Source organism: Abramis brama (genome assembly GCF_963993115.1).
Source record: "Abramis brama genome assembly, chromosome: 9".
Taxonomy (NCBI): Eukaryota; Metazoa; Chordata; class Actinopteri; order Cypriniformes; family Leuciscidae; genus Abramis; species Abramis brama.
In genome coordinates, this window is record NC_139971.1 from 43,098,685 (window position 1) to 43,119,810 (window position 21,126).

Genomic DNA, 21,126 nt, shown 5'->3' on the forward strand with positions numbered 1-21,126 from the left:
CCATTAACAATATACTTACCACCATATCGGTATTGGCCGATATATGTTCATTTTTAATGTTATTGTTATCGGCCTGATAAGAAAATTTGCCCGATATATATTAAAGATGATAAATAATGTATTATTTTCTTCAGCTGAGACACTTCAGATGCGCACTGATCGCCATGATGGTTTTGAATTGCTTGAAATATGATTGGAATCACTTCAAAAATGGAAAATACAGTTCAGTACAATGTGCAGCACAAGTCTGTCATATCGGCTGCATAAAATTATAATGAGAACATTATAATTGTGTGTTGGGAATTTTAATGGTTAGACTTTTGTTTTTGTTATCAGGCTCTCAACAATTATCTGAAAATTTGGATTTAGATTTATCGGCCAATATATCGGTTATCGGCTTTCAAATATAAAGAATTATCAATATCGGTCAAAATGTTCATATCAGTGCATCCCTAATTTGTACTGAAAAGCAAGATAAAATGTAAGTAAAAGTAAGAAAATCATTTTTGCAGTGTAACGGATCTCACATATGACCTCAGATTGCATCCAGAAGACCCATTATATCTACACTGTACAAAATATCACTTCATTATATTTAGTTTCTTTTTTCCATGGGTTGTTTTGAGTTTTACTTGCTTCCCAAAAGCCGAACCAATTCAAATACAATGGACGAATCATTTAAACAAATTAAGTTTAGTTAAGTTAAATTAAGTTTAGTTTATTAAAATCAAAAAGATATTTTTTACAGTGTAGTTTACCTAACAGTTCCTTATTGAATCAGATGCTAAAACAATACAAACAGAAAAATAATGCAATCAGGGCACAATTTGCTCTTGTAAATTACTTTCTAACATAGTCTAAAGTGTAGATCTGTGTCATTAATCATGCAACGCACGCCGCTCTCATAATGTATATTATTCCGCTCCGCTTCCAGATGAACGCAGACTCCTGATATATGCGCTGTTAGACGGTATTTATTAAGGGAACATGACGTTTCAAATGTACGGCAGTCGAGCGGCCGACGTGGATAAAACTCTGAGAGACTCAAAATAATTTAATAACCCGAGATTGATGGTGCTGCTTCGTGGCAGAATAAGTTCCTGATATCCAGTAATGAATAAAAAGCCTTTTTAAGAGTGTTGGATATTAATGGGCCAGTCTGTGGTTTGTACATTAATTAATATTGTGTGTTTAAGCTAAGATCATATTTATCATAGTAACGGCTGGCTCTAACATTGATCGTTACATCATGAGGGTTTCTGAACATCGATTCATGTCGCAGTTATTGAGAGATTTCCACACAACACGACTCTTAGGGAAACAGATTGTTCTTAATGGAATAGATCACTCATAAATTATACTTCTGTCATTATTTACTTCATTTAACTCATGTTGTTTTAAAACCTTAAGGTTTTTAAACAATTGTTTTTATAGCTGTATAATAAAGACTTATAGTGAGTAACTCTTTACTTTAAGCCTTTATATGTAATGCATTATAAAAGTATTTTCAATGCATTGATTATGGCTTGTAATGCACCTTATAATAGTCTCATGAATAATTGTAAATAGTTTACATTATAATACTTATGTTAGGCCTTTAGAAAGTATAATGCATTAAAACGCATGAGAAACAACCAATGCAAATTTTATAATGCATTTTAACTTTGATTACAATTATTTATGAAAAGATATAATGCATTCTAATGTACATTATGAATAACTTTCTCATGCATTATAGATAAAGGCTTTACACTTTACTTTATATTTACTTTATAATGCATTCTAAAAGTGTTTTCCTTATAATGCATTGTATGATCTCATGAATAACTGTAAGCCGTTATAATGCATTATAATACTTATCTATTCATTGTTACACTGAAACATGACAAACAAACAATTTCAGATGTAACAATGAATGAATCTGCAAATATTACAATGCATTTATCAGTTATTTATGCAAAAATAAAATGCATTATAATGTACATTCTGAATACCTTTATAATGCATTATACATAAAGGCTTTAAGTAAAATCATACAGAAATTCCCAGTTAATTTCACAAATGAACACATTGAAATAAACATGATTTTTTTTTTTTTTTTTTTACATAAACTGAAATGGTATTCTCTTGTAAAACACTCCAATAATCTTTATTTTTTTACAGTGCATGGAATGTTTTTTCATACTTTAATTATGCGTTTATGTCCTTTTTTGGAGCTTGACTGAATTTTCAGAATTCCTCTTTTATAACCAAACAAATAAATAAATCAGACCGGTCTCGATCGACGTGAGCATGAGTAAATAATGACAATTTTCATTTTTGGGTGAACTCTTCCTCTAACACTGTTGAAAAAGATTTCCATCTCCGTCATTAGTGTTCAGGATTCAGCCACGTGTGTAGACGGCATTGTAGAAGCGCAGTGAACGCTTGTCCTTGCATTATCTGAAGAAAATAACCTCAGCACCTCATCAAATGGAGAATGGCCTTGGCGGACCGGGTCGATCCTCAGTTGAAGGTCTCAAGGACCGGTTTTGCGGCTCCTTTGAACTCTCGTTTCCAGCAGCGAAGGCCTCGGCACATATTAACACACATAGGTCTTCATAAGTGCCAGTGTTAGCCAGAGCTGATATAGACAAACATCTCACGCCTGTAACCTCTCGTCTTCCTTTATTACTGGATATTCAGTTTAAGAGGACATGAGTCACGGCCACAATGGAAACAAATTGTTTTTTGAATGCCGAAATGAGGAACGAGGGATATGGAAGAGTTCACTGTACGGCCACGAGAAACCATTGAGCGGGAAGAGTTTAGACAAGGGTTGAGAATCTAAATCTATTTTTTATTTAGAATCGCTTCCATTTTTTATGACATTCAGTTCCATTAATGGTTGTGGAGCGGCTCTGTTCGTGTGCTGATGTGGAGGGAGCAACGTTTCCAGAGATCTTTCTTCCTCAAAACTCTAAAAGAATCATCAATAGAAGCTTTAATCGTTACCATTATATCGCCCCTATTATGCAATTTTGGATATTCCCTTTCATGCAGTGTGTAATAGAGTAATAGTGTGTGAATGTAGAAGTTCTGCAAAGTTTCACAGATCAAAGTGCAGATTAATGGCATTTTTGTCTCCCAAAAGAAAGAAGTGTAAGAATTGACCTCTCTGGAAATTAACATTTGAACTCCCCCTTGTGCACTATCGAGACCTCCTACATTTCATTCCCTCATCCCTCACCCCCTCTCTCTCTCATGCTCAGATCACCTGAATTCACCCAAGAAAATATATAGTTTAATGTGAATGATTATCATCAAGTATTGTACATTTTGGTATCATTTGAAATGTCTCAGTGCGACTGGTACAAATGTCTCATTTCCAAATAAGTAAAACAAAAGGTAATAAGGTTTTTAAGAGTTTAGGGATAACTGGCACACAAAGGAAGGTGGTCTCCTGGCAAATGGTCTCCTACCCCCCAAAAGGTGTAACCTCTGAATGCAAATTTCCATTGTTAGAAGATGTTTCCATGTGAAAGAGGTTCTGTCTATATAATGGAATGCAATGAGAAGATCGGGGCCTTTTTGTAACTCAAGTTGGCCCATGATGCTAAGAGTGACCAAAAACTCTTAACATCATGTATTTTAAAGTTAGGTTTGCATCTCTTCTCTTTATTCTAGAGATTTTGATGTTTTGTATCGATTATCTTTGAATTGATTATGAAATTGGCGTGATACATTCACCTGACATAATCAATTGTTACATTTGATTATTCTAACTGACTTTGACATTATTTTCATTAAAGAGTTAAAAAGAACAGTCAAACATTCACTCACATTTAATGATGCACAGATATCATTAAAAAACCTTTTCATTTATGGAGTCAGATGAAATAACAAGAGAATACATATTCAAATGTATTTCATTTAATCAAAAAATACTTTGCCTCGAGAAAAGACCTTCCGCGCTGGTCGGATGCCGGACTTTGGGCCGATCGAGCGCGAACTTACAGAAGCGATTCTGAAGCGATGTGTCGTCAGTAATTCCATTCTCACTTGTAACTAATTAGCATAATGCCAGCCTGTGGTCTTGATTGGCTGAGCAGCGTCTCTTAGCCCCGCCCTCAAACACTGTAGTTTATCTGAGACTGGAAGAGTTTGGTTCGTGTTGTTCGTGTCGAGAAGACGCTGTTTTCTGAGATTGATACGGTAAAACCCACGCCATCGTTACTGTTCATATCACTGTGATCAAGAGCTGAGATTCAGATATGATAATGAGCGTCTGCTTTCTGACCAATCACAGCAGAGCAGCTCTCAGAGAGGCGGAGCTTAGAGAGACTGAATCCTTGATGGAAGCGTTTCAGACACTGAGAGAAAAGAGCTGATGCTGAAATTACAGTATATGAGGATACAATTTGTGTTTTTTGACCGTGGATGAATGTAAATCTGTTGTAGGAGACCCCAGAAACAAAATTAGGAATCTTTAAAATAGCATAATATGGGCACTTTAAGTGAAATAAAAATCTTGAGTCCCAGGGAATCAAGTGGTGTTCCTGGAGTTAGCCGGTTTTTTTTTTTGTTATTTTTTTTTTTATGCAGTTTCAGTTTCGTCTTCATTAACATATTTTGTTAATTAATATTTCAGAGGTTGTCTGAAAAATTAATGTGTTCTTTCTTACTTTCATGCATGGTCTAAAATGCTTGTCGGCTCGATTTAACAAGGTGAGGATCTCAGTTTTCTCCTCTTTCTCTCTCCAGAGCTTTGACTGAATGTCATATTTCACTCAAAAATGGACATTCGTTTTCTTTTGAGGATCTCAATGGGCCTTAAAATAGGCTCCAGTTTCTTTAAGCAAAACATGACTGTCTTTATTTTTGGGTGTGAAATGTGAGCAGTTCCTGACGGGTTACGTGAGATCCATCTGAATGTGCAGCGGTCTGTCAGTGATGCTTACAGAAGCAAGTTTTGCTAGTTTGAAATGTAAATGACCGACTTAAATGCTGATTTTGTCTTTGCGGTGAGGAGAGCTGAGGCGAGCGGAGATTAAGAGTTCAGCTCCAGTCCAGAGGCTTTTACTGTTTAATTGAGTCTGACAAGAGCGGACAGCATTTATTTGACCTTTAACCTTACAGATATGAATAATGGACTATATGCAGATGTGGTTTCGAGCATGTAGGGAATGGTGCTAATAATGCCAGAGTCAATGGTTCGATTTTCAGCTTTAATGAACTGTAAGTTGCTCTGAATAAAGGCAAAATGCCAAAATGCATAATGTAAATTTCTGAAGAGAATCTAACATCTTGATGTTCTGTATCAGTTTAGAGATGCATGAAATGCAATGGTTATATATCATCAAATAACGTTTTTTTTTTTTCAATCAATCAAGCATTTTTATATTTTATCCCACACATATAGTGCAGTTTCATTAACTCTATTCAGACAAGACTAGTTTAGGAGGATGCCAACATAGTAAATTCATGTTTAATGCAGACGTACTTTAATTTCTGGCATAATTTTGTTTTTCTGGCATATTATAGCAAATGGAGTGCATTAGTGAGCCCTTTTTTTTTTAGCAGCGCTGGTTCTGGAAGTGTATTTTTCCATTCCTTTTTCCCTTAGGGATTTAAAAAAGGTCTTAATGAAAGCGTTTTAAGCCATGAACCAAACCAGCTAGTTACGAAGAGATTCACAACACTACCAACTTTGATTTGAAGCAAAAAAGTTTTTTTTAAATCAGATAAAAAGGCACAAGACTGTGTACTAAACGGCTTTAGTGAGGGAAAGAACTACAATCCCATGATGCATTGCAGACAGCATAATATAATTAAAAACGATATAGGTATATAAAACGAAGTATTTTGTGAGCGTAGCGAGATCAACTTGATTACATTCGCAGTGCTTTATTGGAGTGGGCGGAGCTAAAGAGCTCTATTCACCTCTGATTGGTGTAAGTGTCTGCACAGCATCATGGGTAATGTAGTTTTTCGCCAGGAATTCCACTGATAAACATGATTATTTTAAAACTAAGCTGAAATAATGCAGGCTGACAGCTTCAACAGAATCAAATACCATCGATTAACAACCACATAGCTCACAGTAAGCCTGTCTTTAAAGGTTTAAAAGTTGTTGTTAAAAATCAATTTCACTATAGAGAAAATGTATTGAGTTTTTACTTTCGAAACTAGACTATTTCACCTGTGGTTCCTCTGCTAACTTGGGATTGAGGTGATTTTAACCAAAGCAACTTGCTTTGCATTCAGGGTATATATTTTATCGGTTTATGTCTTGAAATCAAACCCATGTTCTCTTTAAAATAGGCATGCATTACATTAGATTCTTTAATTGTAACTCATTTAGAGTAATCTAGAAAGCGAATCCCATCCGAATAGTGCTACTAACTGATTGAATTAATTTTGTTTTAATAGATTGTTCCTGGTAGACACTTTTTGTAGCCTAGAACAATTTTCTGCTCACAGCCCTGAATTAGTTTACTGTATGAATTGCATTGGGTTTCTTGTCGCTTGTAGAAACTCTGACCTTGTGCCCTGCTTTCTTTGGGGTTTTTCTACATGCCTTTAATCCTCTTAATGTTTCTGACAAGATGCATCAGAACACTGGACCTTTTTATATTCGTAATGAGTCATTTATATTCAGCACAGGAAGAACTTATAGGGACAAATGATAAGTTAGCATGAGCATGTCTATCCTCTCGCGGGACGTCATTAAAGCCCAGCGCTCGACACCTGATCCGCTCATTCCCGTCATTCCCAAACTCCCAGTGCATCCTGGTGATCTTTCTCAGGAGACTCTGAGCGTTTAATGCAGCGTGAGACGAGACAAGTTGTCATTTTTTGCTCCTCCTCGCTCTCTTTTCTCAGAATGATACAGTAAAAATGGTGATATTGTGAAATATTATTACAATTTCAAATAACCATTTTCTATTTGAATGTGTCTAATGAAACTAAACTCTGCATGTTGGAGATAACGACACTAAAAAGTGTAGTGTTTTTGAAAGAAGTCTCTTCTGCTCACCAAGGCTACATTTATTTGATCAAAGATATTGCGAAATATTTTTTGAATTTTAAATAAGTGTTTTCTATGTGAATATATAGTAAAGTGTAATTTATTCCTGTGATCAAAGCTGAATTTTCAGCATCATTACTCCAGTCTTCAGTGTCACATGATCCTTCAGAAATCACTCTAATATGATGATTTGATGATCAAGAATCACATTTATGATTATTATCAATGTTGATTTTTGTAGAAACCATGATATATATAATTTTTTCAGGATTCTTTGATGAATTGAAAGTTCAAAAGAACAGCATTTATTTGAAATAGAATCTTTTGTTACATTTTGTAACAGTTCTGTCACTTTCAATCAATTGAATGCGTCCTTGCTGGATAAAAGTATCAACTTCTTTCAAGGAAAAGAAAAACTTACTAACCTCAAACTTTTGAGCAATATTTCGATTATTCAGTAGTTTTTACATCTTGATGGAACAAAACTGACATTATGCAGACTTGATTTACTGCTCAAAAAACATTTATGATTATTATCAATGTTGAAAACTTTGCTTCAATTTATTTGATCAAAAATACTTTAAAAATTGCTAAATATTATTACAATTTAAAATAACTGTTTTCTATGTGAATATATAGTAAAGTGTAATTTATTCCTGTGATCAAACATGAATTTATTTAATTAAAAATACAGTAAAAATCACAAAATATTATTAGAATTTAAAACCGCTGTTTTCTATGTGAATATATTTGAGAATGTAATTTATTTCTGTGATCAAAGCTGAATTTTCAGCATCATTACTCCAGTCTTCAGTGTCACATGATCCTTCAGAAATCATTCTAATATGATGATTTGATGCTCGAGAAACATTTATGATTATTATCAGTGTTGATTTTTTGCGGAAACCGTGATATATTTTATTTTTTCAGGATTAGAATAGAATCTTTTGTTACATTTTGTAACAGTTCTGTCACTTTCGATCAATTGAATGCGTCCTTGCTGAATTAAAGTATCAACTTCTTAATACTTAGCAATATTTAGATTATTCAGTGGTTTTTTTACATGAAATTATGCAGACTTGATTTACTGCTCAAAAAACATTTATGATTATCAATGTTGAAAACTTTGCTTCAGATTATTTGTAAACAGACCGTGATGCATTTAATTTTTTCAGACTTTTTTCAAAAGAACAGAGAACTCACTCATTTCATTTATTTGAAATACAATCTTCTGTAACATTATACATCTCTTTAGTTGAATGCAACCTAGCTGAAAGCTATTCTTCTTCTTCTTTTTTCATATTCTTTATTCCTATAAGTATCATATTGCCTGTGTCACCCAACACTACTGTGTCATTATTTTAAACAACCTGATCTCCACGTTCTCCCGGGGATCCTTCAGTGCTGCTGTGACTCAGTCTCTCGATTAAAATAAAAGCTTCCTAACCTGCAATCATCAAACAGCCCCTCTAATCCGCCCTCGACACACACTCGCACTCGTTCCTCTCCGCAGCGCTGAAAATGACTGTTATCTCATCAAATGGATGAGTCCTTCTGTAATTTGAAGGCAATTGCTGGTCATTTTCAGAGCCATTTTGCGGCTCTCGTTGCGAGAGTTCATCGAGATTATTAGACTCGATCCGGAGAGGGGAAAGGGAATCCCTCAGTGTGATGATGGAGATGGATGGATAATTGAATGTTTTATATTATCTGTTATATCTGTTTCCTTGCAGGTGATGAAGCGCGTGAAGCCGGGCCTGAAAGAGTATGAGATGGAGAGGTGAGTATTGATTGATTGATTGGTTTGTTTGATTGATTGAGCCGCCAGTGTTTCAGATTGCATGATTAAATCCTTTCCTGAAGTGAAGCCCTAATGAAGAAACTCACACCCTTTTTTCTGTGAACTCACTGTCAGAACCAGTCTATGCTTCCACTGAGAACCAAACAAAATGAATGCTTTACCATCAAAGTTTTTGTTAGGGAGTTTTAGTGCTTCTTAGTGTTTGAACATGAAAAAGTTCTTATCTGTATCAGTGTCAGTGTTTCTGAACTCCTGAAACTCCTCCATTGTAGTCTTGAGTTTCTTCCGGGAATGAACACGTCACAATATTCCTGATTATAATAATTAATGCGCAGAATAAAGGGGCGGGGCCTGGTTGAGTTAGTTAGTAGTGTGTTAAACTGGCGGTTATGGAAAGGGGCGGAACATTTCCCAAACACGCTCGAAGTGCTCGACCAATCACAACACACTGATCCAGCCGACCAATCAGAGCACAGTATGCTTTTCAGAAGGAGGGGCTTCATAGAGACAGGAAGTAAACAGAGCGTTACTGACAGACTGGGAAGAGAGGAGCCGCAACAATGGAGAATATGAGGAGAATAATCAACATTCAAGCAGGAAAACCTGTTCTAGTAGAGCCTGAAACAACATCCAGACTTTATAAAAGGGCATACAGGTCCTCTTTAACATCCGAAAACATCATTTGTTTTGTGTCAGTATATCGTTGCTGTTCTTTTGGAAACTCTACATCCCGCCTCATTGAAATCAACCAGGTTGATTTGATTGTTTTTGTTTTTGATAGTTATTTTTTGTGCAAATAATTAATGTGAGATTCATTTGAGTTTGATATTTTGTTATCTTTTTGTAGTGAATTTGTTTTTGTTTATTGCTGCCGTTGATCTATGTTTAAGATTGTCATATAAGTTTTTCTTAATCTAGATAAATAATAGATAAATACTGTTCTGATTGCAAAAATAGATCGTCTTCAGGGGCGTAAGATTTGTTTGTTAATACTTTTATTCATCAATGACACATTAAATTGATCTAAAGTGACAGTAAAGACATTTATAATGTTACAAAAGATTCTATTTCCATTAAATGCTGTTGTTTTGAACTTTATATTCATCAAAGAATCCTGAAAAAAAAAAAAAAAATGAAGCATCACAACTGTTTTCAACATTGATAATAATCATAAATGTTTCTTGAGCATCAAATCATCATATTAGAGTGATTTCTGAAGGATCATGTGACACTGAAGACTGGAGTAATGATGCTGAAAATTCAGCTTTGATCACAGGAATAAATTACACTTTACTATATATTCACATAGAAAACAGCTGTTTTAAATTGTAATAATATTTAACATTTGACTGTTTTTACTGTATTTTTCATTCATAAATGTAAGTGTTATATGAAGAGCATCTTGTAGTTAAGCTTTAGTCCTCCGCCACGCTGCAGTTTGCAGTGTTATCTGTGTGAGGTGTTGATCTTCTAGCTGTGATAGTGTTTTGTGTCTGATAAGACCAGTCGACCCGCTCTCTCCTCTCCAAACAAAAGCTCTGATAAGCTGCAGCTTTTTTTTACAGGGATTTTCCCTCAAAATCTTCCGGTCGAGAACTGTAAGATAAGACCGACTCCCTCCGCTTGTCCTCTAAAGAAGCGTCCGAAGCTCTCGAACGGGTTCGTGCAACAGTGGCTTTCTCCAGACCTTCAGAGATTGTGATGCAAGATCTACTTCCTCTAATCAGCTTTCAGCTCTGGACACACAAGTGCATGCTGGGAAGTGACCTTCTCTCGTGACATCACTCCATTCATCTCTCAGGAGAAGCCAATTTCCGTTCGGTTTCCTCCTAACTTTCTTTTTTTTTGGCTGTGAATGTCAGTTTCCTGCAGGGATCATGAGGGTTATTAATGTGAGAGATGCTTTGAGCCTCGTTGTGTGTCACACAGTCGCATTAGACCATTAGAGGCCGGTGACTCACCTGATGACTGGACGTAATGAGAGAGATTTGGGCGAACAGGTGTGTGTGTGTGTGTGTGTGTGTGTTATAACAGGACAGACCCGCAGGCAAGGTCGTGACTCACAGCGGTCAGCGTTACTCGCACACTCACTAGGGATGAGCTCAAGTGAGGGGAAACATTGATGGACTTTATTTTCTGCAAGTGGTCTTGGCTTGTTTCGTAAAAGTTTGCAAACAAGTGTCTCAAGTGTGAACCTACACTGCCATTCAAAAGGTTTTTTTTTTTTTTTTTTACATGTTTTTGAATGAAGGCTCTTCTGCTCAACAAGGGTGTTTTAATTTGATCAAAAACAGTAGAAAATGTGAAACATTTGCTGTTTTCTATGTGAATATATAGTAAAATGTAATTTATTTTTGTAATGCAAAGCTGAATTTTCATCAGCAAGTACTCCAGTCTTCAGTGTCACATGATCCTTCAGAAATCACTCTAATATGATGATCTGATGCTCAAGAAACATTTATGATTATTATCAGTGTTGAAAACAGTTGTGCTGCTTCATATTTTTGTAGAAACTGTGATGCATTTTATTTTTCAGGATTCTCTGATGAATATAAAGTTCAAAAGAACAGCATTTATTTGAAATAGTGTTTTTTATTATGAATGTATTTACTTTTGATCAATTTAATGCATCCTTCTTTCAAGAAAAACAAAACTTACTAGATCATCTTTTAGATCATTCAGTAGTTTTTACATCTGGATGGAACAAAACTGAAATTATGCCATATTTATTGTTGTTTGAAGAACAGAACACTGCAACATAATTTAAATGAACATCCACAAAACAATAATTGTTAATGTTGTGATTGATTGGTTACAGTGGTATTGTTGGTGGGTACTTGCTGTCCGGTTGGTTAAAGAAGATTACAGAAATATTTGTCTTTTTTTTCTTTTTTCTTTTTTCATCAAGCAGTCAGAATGACCAAAACACACATCTTGCAGTTAACAGACATATAAATAGACGGCATAAAATAACATATAACTGACAGCATAGACGGTGGCTACGTCCAAAATCACACACTCTCTTGAGTAGGTACTTATCTTGAATAAGAAATGTGACCCTGGACCACAAAACCAGTCACATGGGTAAATTTTATGCAATTGAGATTTATACATCATATAAAAGCTGAATAAATAAGCTTTCCATTGATGTGTGGTTTGTTAGGATAGGACAATATTTGGCCGAGATACAACTATTGAAAATCTGGAATCTGAGGGTGCAAAAAAATCGAAACATTGAGAAAATCTTCTTTAAAGTTGTGCATTTATGTTGGCGATTGTGCAGCATTCACTCACAAAAATAAATGTTTTATATCTTTACAGTAGGAAATTTACAAAATATCCTCATGGAACATGATCTTTACTTAATATCCTAATGATTTTTGGCATAAAAGAAAAATCGATCATTTTGACCCATACAATGTATTGTTGGCTATTGCCACAGATAAACCCGTGCGACTCGAGACTGGTGACGTGATCCAGGGTCACAAATTACTTCAAAAGTATGAGTGTGTGTAGTATGAATGTAATCTGGACGTACTACATTCGCCATGTTGTCATTATCATGTGACCTTCCAGTGTCAGTTGCGTCGCTTCACCTCAATATATATATACACAATATCTATATATATATATAGACTATATAGTAGGGAATTATGTGATTATTATTTATTTTTTATTTTTTTCATCACATTTTATCATGCATCACAGCATAGACGCTCATTTTTAACACTCATTTTTGCTTCATTACATTTGTAATTACTTATTAAATGAAGCAGCTGATGCCCCTCAGTGGGAATGACACCGAAATCTGCCGCAAAATTGCTTTTTAGAAATGAAGAGATCTCAGTTTTAGTTGATGTTTAACAGCATTTATTTTTTTTTTAAAAAATTTATTTAACCTTTATTTTACCAAGTAGGCCGATTGAGAACAAATTCTCATTTACAACGGCGACCTGGCCAAGATAAGGCGAAAAAAGTGCAAGACAACATAGAGTTACATAATAAATACATAGAACATAGAAGTGCAAATTTACAAATTACAGTGAAACACAATAAGGCAATACAGGGTCAAGAAAACAGGATCAGGTATATGTGGTTCTGTTGAGCAACATAGTTAAGGTACTAGCAAATGTATTTTAAGAGAAAAAAAAAAAGCATAGCATCACTTCTTGGCTAAGGAGTAAATGTAGAAACAATATACAGGGTGGGCCATTTATATGGATACACCGTAATAACATGGGAATGGTTGGTGATATTAAAGTCCTGTTTGTGGCACATTAGTATATGTGAGGGGGCAAACTCCTCAAGATGGGTGGTGTGTACTAATATATACTAATGTGCCACAAACAGGACTTTAATATCACCAACCATTCCCATGTTATTACGGTGTATACATATAAATGGCCCACCCTGTACATTAAATATTAGATTAATACTGCATTTTCAGTGGACAATGTGAGTTAGAAACACTCTGCAAGCACAACTAATTACATGAAATCCTTGTTTAGGATGTAACACATCCTGATTTGCGTTTCTGTGTTTCTAGTGTGTTGTGTTTGTTAGTGCCAAACCTCACGATTAAAACACTGAAAATCTCTTCCTCACACTGAATGTGCATTAGTGGCGGCTGCTTCCCGTGGGAAAAACCATCCAGGATTTGAGACACAGAATCGATTTAAATTGAGTTTAGTTGCAGAGCCTCTCACCGCTGCACAATGCTGGAAACTTAATTATTCATCTCTTAACTCCTCTGAATGTGCATGAGTGCGGTGGGATGCTTTAATAATGAAATGTGTTCATCTCGTGTAGAGGACGTTTGGAGAACATGCGTTTACTGAACACATGAGAAACACGAGAGGATAGCTAGCAATCGATTTCCTTCGTCTTAAAGCGGTGACTCCCATTCCTTTTGACTCCAAGGCTCCTCATTGTCCACGAGTGTTCAAAGCTCTCCCTCCAGATGATCATGTGTTTCTTAAACCAAATCCTAGTTTCTACACGACTTTTTCTGAAAAGAACGTTGACGGCCACAGATGATTGTTGTTGCACATTCACTGTTACTGTGACGTTCTTAATTAATCTTTACAAAATGTGTGTCATTAGAAAGATTTAGGACTCTAGTTTCAGTGTTTGACTACTATTTGTGTTTTTTTTTAATGTAACGGTGACAAAATTTCCAAATTTTGTCAGGAGGGAAAAATCAAAATCAATCTATAGTTATTGATATTTCATGTACATGTTAATTCGCATCTGCTCCGGTTTGTTTGTGTTTGTGATTACTACTCAACTCAACTCAACTCAACTTTATTTATAAAGCACTTTCAACACCACAAGTGGAACCAAAGTGCTGTACAGAAGGTATAAAAAGAGAAAATAAAAACAAAAACATAAAAACAATGCAAACAAATGACACACAACTTACAAAGCATTATCAAATGCTAAAGAAAACAAATAAGTTTTAAGCGCACTCTGAAAAACACCCAATGAAGGACACGTTTTTACAGACAGAGGAAGGTCATTCCAGAGCCTAGGAGCTGCAACAGAGAACGCCCGATCACCTTTACATTTTAAACGGGATCGCGGAACTATGAGAAGCAATTGATCATTTGAGCGCAGAGATCTACTGGATTGACAGCGGCTGATTAAATCAGTAACATACTCAGGCGCTATACCATGCAGAGACTTAAAAACATACAACAACGTTTTGTATTGAATTCTGTAGCGTATAGGTAACCAATGTAGTTTAATTAACACTGGAGTAATGTGCTCTCTCTTCTTAGTACCGGTTAAAAGTCTAGCAGCTGAGTTCTGAACGAGTTGCAAACGGGAGAGAGAAGCCTGACTCACACCCAAATACAACACATTGCAATAATCCAAACGGGATGACACAAAGGCATGAACAACCTTCTCCATATCGTCAAAAGAAAGGATAGATTTCAATTTAGATATTGATCTAAGATGGAAGAAACTATTCTTAACGACAGCATTGATTTGCCGGTCAAATTTAAGCTCCGAGTCAAAAATGACACCAAGGTTCCTCACGCTAGACATTTTTTTCCCAGGAAACAACCCCAGGCAGTCATCATCCACACACCCCTTATTTCCAAATAAAATCATCTCGGTCTTATCCTCATTTAATTGGAGAAAGTTATTCGCAAGCCAACACTTAACTTCGGCCAGACATGCCTGAAGAGACTGAATGGCAAATTTATGCCCATGTTTAAGTGGTAAATAAATTTGAGAATCATCGCCATACAGATGATACTGAATCCCAAATTTCTAAAAAATCAAACCTACAGGGAGCATATAAAGAGAAAATAAAATTGGTCCCAGTATAGAGCCCTGTGGAACCCCACACACAAAAGGTGCAACGGAAGAAAAATAATCCCCTAAATTGACTGAAAAAGTCCTATTCTTCAAATAGGAAGAGAACCATTTCAGGGCTAAGCCCTGAATACCAACCTGATCCCTAAGACGATCAATGAGAATGTTATGATCAACTGTATCGAATGCCGCTGTAAGATCTAACGAGCAAAAAGAGCAAAAATTACTAACATCCATCAGTGAGCACATTTAGGGAAATATTGATCTATTCACGTTTACTTCATATTTCTTTAGACAAAATCACAAAAAAATTATATATATACATATATAGGGTCACATTTTAGTTAAGGGTCCAATTCTCGCTATTATCTAACTATTAACTATTGCCTCAATAAACTCCTAATGCCTGCTTATTAATAGTTAGTAAGGTCGTTGTTAAGTTTAGGTATTGAGTGATTAAGGGATGTGGAATATGGGGTTCCACTTTATTTCGATAGTCGACTTTAGACATTTTAGATTTAGATTTATTTATTTAAAAGGGACAACGCACATTAATCAACATGAGGACAAAGTCCAAAATGTAAATGTGCCAGATTTAGTCATACAGGCTAATTTTCAGTCCCTAGCAGGTTGATGGTTAAGAGAAAACAATAAATACACTACAACAATACAATAAATACATATCAATAAGAAAGCCTTAGATAAAAATAAGTAAGAATAACACTACTATTCGCGATCTGGACAACTGGCAGGTTGATGAAAAAAAACAAAAAAACAAAGACAAGTATCACACACAGTAGACACGGATAAAAGTGTATAGACACACATTTGAATACATCAGCAACATATAAGCACACACAGAGACACCACTATAACGATGAATGTAAATATATTATTCTGTATTATGGCAGCATATTTGATTTGACAATAACCAATGTTTTATGGATTTGGAGAATGATTTAATAGATGTGTTGTTCCTTAGTTCTGTGGGTATGGTATTCCATGTATGAGCTGCTCGAAAAGAGAAAGCTGACTGTCCAAAACTACTTTTTCTACATGGTATTTTACAATCCCCTCTTGTAGACGCTCTGCTGGATGCGTTTAGATTTTGTTGGATGAATTTATTGAGCGGAGGGGGGGCCATACCATGAAAAATTTTATATACAAGTAAGATATCAGCAAACTTAATCATGTTTTCCCAATTTAACAGATCATATTTAATTACAATTTTACAATGGTGATATGAATTTAACTTTTTATCCAACGTTTTCAAGGCTCGTTTATAAAGTATTTCAACTGGTCGTAATGTGGTTCGACCTGTCTGTGTCCAACTGGTAAGACAGTAAAATCATAGCATTAATGTATAACTTTGAGGCCTCTGTAGTTAAATTATTCCTAATGTGTCTGAAATTTGCCAAGTTAAATTTGATTCTGTTTATGACCTTTTTCACCTGTGTTTTAAATGAAAGACGTGAATCTATTATTATTCCCAAATATTTGAGCTCTTGGACCACTGGAAGTCTTTTCCCTGCTACTATGACATCTGGGTCTAGATCTCTATTTGCAGATTTCGAAAAAAACATACACACTGTTTTATCAGTATTAAGGTGAAGACACGAATTTGCTCACCAATTGGAGATATTGATCATTGCAGCTGATAGCTCTTCTGCAGCTTGCCTCTTGTTTGTAGCATGTACAGTACCAGTCAAAAGTTTGGAAACATTACTATTTTTAATGTTTTTGAAAGAAGTCTCTTATGCTCATCAAGCCTGCAGTAAAAAAAAAAAAAAAAACTGTAATATTATGAAATATTATTACAATTTAAAATAATGGTTCTCTTTTTTTAATATATTTTAAAATGTAATTTATTTTTGTGATGCAAAGCTGAATTTTCATCAGCAAGTACTCCAGTCTTTGGTGTCTTATGATGATTTGATACGCAGTTATTATCAATGATGGAAACAGTTGTGCTGTTTAATATATTTTTTGGAATACTTTTTTCAGGATTCATTGATGAGTAAAACGTTAACAGCATTTATTCATAAAAACAGCATTTATTCAAAATAAAAACATTTCTAACAATATAAATCGTTATTTCAATAACGCTATTTATAACGTTATTTTTTAATCAATTTAACGCATCCTTGTTGAATTAAAGTACTAATTTCTTTAAAAAAAAATAGTTATTGTTCCCAAACTTTTAAACGGTAGTGTATATTGTTACAAAAGATTTCTATTCTAAATAAATACAGTTCTTTTTAACTTTTTATTCATCAAATAATCCTGAAAAAAGTATCTCAGGTTATAAAAAAATATTAAGCAGCACAACTGTTTCCAACATTGATCATAAATCAGCATATTAGAATGATTTCTGAAGGATCATAAGACACCAAAGACTGGAGTACTTGCTGATGAAAATTCAGCTTTGCATCACAAAAATAAATTACATTTTAAAGTATATTAAAAAAGAGAACCATTATTTTAAATTGTAATAATATTTCATAATATTACTGTTTTTTGTTTTGTTTTTTGTTTTGTTTTTTTTAACTGCAGGCTTGATGAGCATAAGAGACTTCTTTCAAAAACATTAAAAATAGTAATGTTTCCAAACTTTTGACTGGTACTGTAGATATATGACAGTGTCATCAGCATACATCTGGCAGGTGACAGTAGGTGGACAGACCTCAGGTAGATCATTGATATATAAACTGAATAACAGGGGACCCAAAATGGAACCTGGATACACCCAAATTAATGTCAGTTATTTGGGAGATGTTATTATCCACACGAACACATTGTTTTCTGTCTGTAACATATGATTTTATCCATTTAATAACATCTGATGAAAAATTAAATGTTGATAACTTATTAATTAGAACCTCATGATTAACCAAATCAAAAGCTTGCAGCTCCGACCACCCCACCCTTCTCCAGTTTAGCCTTTATATTTTCCAACAGAAAGACGTTAGCCGTTTCCGTAGAATGATATTTTCTAAATCCAAATTGCATCGGATGTAATGGGAAGGAACCTGCATTTAAATGCATTGTAATCTGTTCCGATATAAATTTTTCTGCAATTTTGGAGACTGCTGGAAGAATGCTTATCGGTCGATAGTTGCTGATGACACTATGATCACCGGATTTAAATACTGGTGTTATTATTGCAGTTTTCCAAGAACTGGGAAACACTCCTTCATTAATTGACCAATTCATAATTTTCGTAATAGATGGAATAAGTGCCTCCTTATGGGTTTTTATAAATGCTGTGTCCATCCCATATATATCTTTTGCCCTTGACATTCTACTAACTATAAGTAACTTTGCGGCTCAATGTTATCAAACTCTCATTAGAGTATTAGTAGAGTGTTAGGTTATAGTTAGGTGTTAGGGTTCGAGTTAGTAGATTAAGTTGACTTGTAGTTGCCAAGTTACTTATAGTCAGTAGAATATCTGTTGGAGGACCATCAAAATAAAGAGTTAGCAGATATTAAGCAATGTCTACTAATACTCTAATGACAGTTAGTTGACATGTAGTTGCAAAGATACTTATAGTTAGTAGAATGTCTAAAGTGGACTATCGAAATAAAGTGTTACTGAATACGGTCTTGCAGAATAAGGCATTAATATGTGCTTTATAAGCGCTAATAAACAGCCAATATCCTAGTAATATGCATGCTGATAAGCAACTAGTTTCACTTCCAAAATTTTCATTCAATTTAATAATACAACCTATAATATTCGACAGGCAATTTTCGGTCCATTTTATTTCGCTTTTGCAAATTCAGTGGTTCAAATTCAACAGAAAATTCAACATTTGACATCCTGTAACGGCAGGAATATCAGTAGATTGCTGATTGATAATCTCCACAGAGCAACGGGTGCGAGAGTCATTCATTCATAAAAACGGATTTACAGAAATGGAGCAAGAGGTCAGTATTTGTGATGATTATCAGGGCCAGTAGTAGTTATGGAAAAGCTGATAAAGACATGAAAGCTGTGTTTACATTGAAGTCTTCACTATTACTTTTGTACATGTAAGTTTTGCATTGCTTTCTCTATCGGGGCCGAGATTATGTTATTTCCTCGATGCTGATGTACAGATAAAACGTTAAATCTGAGGCAGTAGACATATTTCTCTCGGTTGTTTAGTTTTCTTAACTTTATATTGGAAGCTGCTGCAGAATATATATATAACATGACTTAAATTATACTTTTCAAATGAGGCTTCCTCATAAATCCAGGTTTTCCAAGTATCCTGGTTCTTCACGGACAAAAACAGTGGTTGATTTGAGTGAATTAAATTAAGAAATATATTGATTTTTTTTTTCCGTTGTTTTGTCTTTTCAATCATTCTAAGTCATCTTGAGGCTCCTTTGAAAGTTTGCTGAGGTCTCAGACTGTCAAGACAAAAGAAAATGAACTCTATGCCATCATGTTGCACCAAAACCATAAGACCAAATGACTGACAATGTTCAATTCAAATATGGCGTGTCAAAACACGTCGGACCCGGTTGGACGTCAGTGATGTCGAAAATCATCGATTGCAAGTCATCAAACTAGCCGTGACGTGTCTTGACATGCCATATCTGAGCACCATTGACGATCCGTAGTTTCTCCTTTTGTCTTGCACAGAAGAACGGAAGTGAAGAAATGTTGACTTATTTTAAATCTATTCTTTTCATTTTTACAGATGCTGCATTTGTATTCAGTCACGGAGCGCTAAAGTTGGAGAAACGTGAGCATTAGGAACAGAAACTAGAAGACTAGCTTTCTCCGATTTATGATTCATGCTTCCTCTCTATAGCCGCAGGCTGACGAATGTCTCTCTTAACTTCATGTGTTGTTATGAAGTTTGCCTTTGTTCCTCGAGGACTGTTTGTTTGTTCCTCGTGTCCTGCGGACATTTTCAAGAGCAAATAATGAACGTGGTAAAAATGAAACTCAAACTTAGCCTTGTCCCCAGGCAGCGGATGATGAAGATATTCAAAGGTGAGAGAAATGAAGGGGAGGTTTTCTTCACGCCGAGGCGATGGTGTGTTTGCTGTGTCATGAAGAACTGAAAGTTTACAGATGACACCGGGTCAAAGTTCACGCAGATTTGCAGTCAGTATGGCGAAACAGAGGTTTCAAACACTTAGCATTGGTTAAAGGATCATGGGATTCTCAGCAGGAAAATGTGTTGCTTTAAGAGAGGGCAACCATAAATCTGTTAGTTTCTTATTCATTTATAAACATTTAATCATATGTTCATCTGTCTTTAGTGTGTAATGTTGCTGTTATAAAGCTCCAGTTATTCTCTATTTCAGTGTTTCTGAACTCCATGAAATGCCTTCATTGTAGTCTTGAGTTTCTTCCGGGAACGAACACGTCACAATATTCCTCATTTAAATAATTAATGCGCAGAATAAAGGGGCGGGGCATGGTTGAGTTAGTTAGTAGTGTGTTAAACTGGCGGTTATGGTAAGGGGCGGGACATTTCCCAAACACGCTCAAAGTGCTCGACCAATCACAACACACTGATCCAGCCGACCAATCAGAGCACAGTGTGCTTTTCAGAAGGAGGGGCGTCATAGAGACAGGAAGTAAACAGAGCGTTACTGACAGACTGGGAAGAGAGGAGCCGCAACAATGGAGAATATGGGGGGAATAAGTAATTTTCCATTGCTTTTGCTTTGATATAATAAACAGTGTTGGATTTGTAGATCAGATTTGGTAGAGGACGAAGTCCTTACAAAGTAGGGATGAAATTCAGATGAAGATTAATCTGTAAATCACTTCGTCTCCTGCTTTCTGCTCTTTCTTGGTTTCCTCTGTCAACCTCTCAGGCTAATAGAAGACTTTTGGTTAATACAGTTTTGTTGGTTTTGGGTATCAGACAAGACTTGCAGTTCTGAATGCCAGACAATACTTCTGCTGGGATCTTGTAAAGAGTCTGGAGATCGGATCTAACATGGTGAAGCATCCCCTGGTAAAAATCTTCTTTCGTTTTGCC

At 35.3% G+C, this 21,126-nt stretch overlaps 1 protein-coding gene across 1 annotated transcript in view; it reads left to right on the plus strand.

Annotated features, from left to right (window-relative positions):
• LOC311089896 (xaa-Pro dipeptidase-like) overlaps positions 1–21,126 on the plus strand; it is an 82,583-nt gene that overhangs the window by 33,497 nt on the left and 27,960 nt on the right. Inside the window, exon 9 of the mRNA XM_084124938.1 lies at positions 8,743–8,789. Coding sequence (XP_083981064.1) covers positions 8,743–8,789 — 47 coding nt within the window. The remainder of the gene's footprint in view (positions 1–8,742; positions 8,790–21,126) is intronic.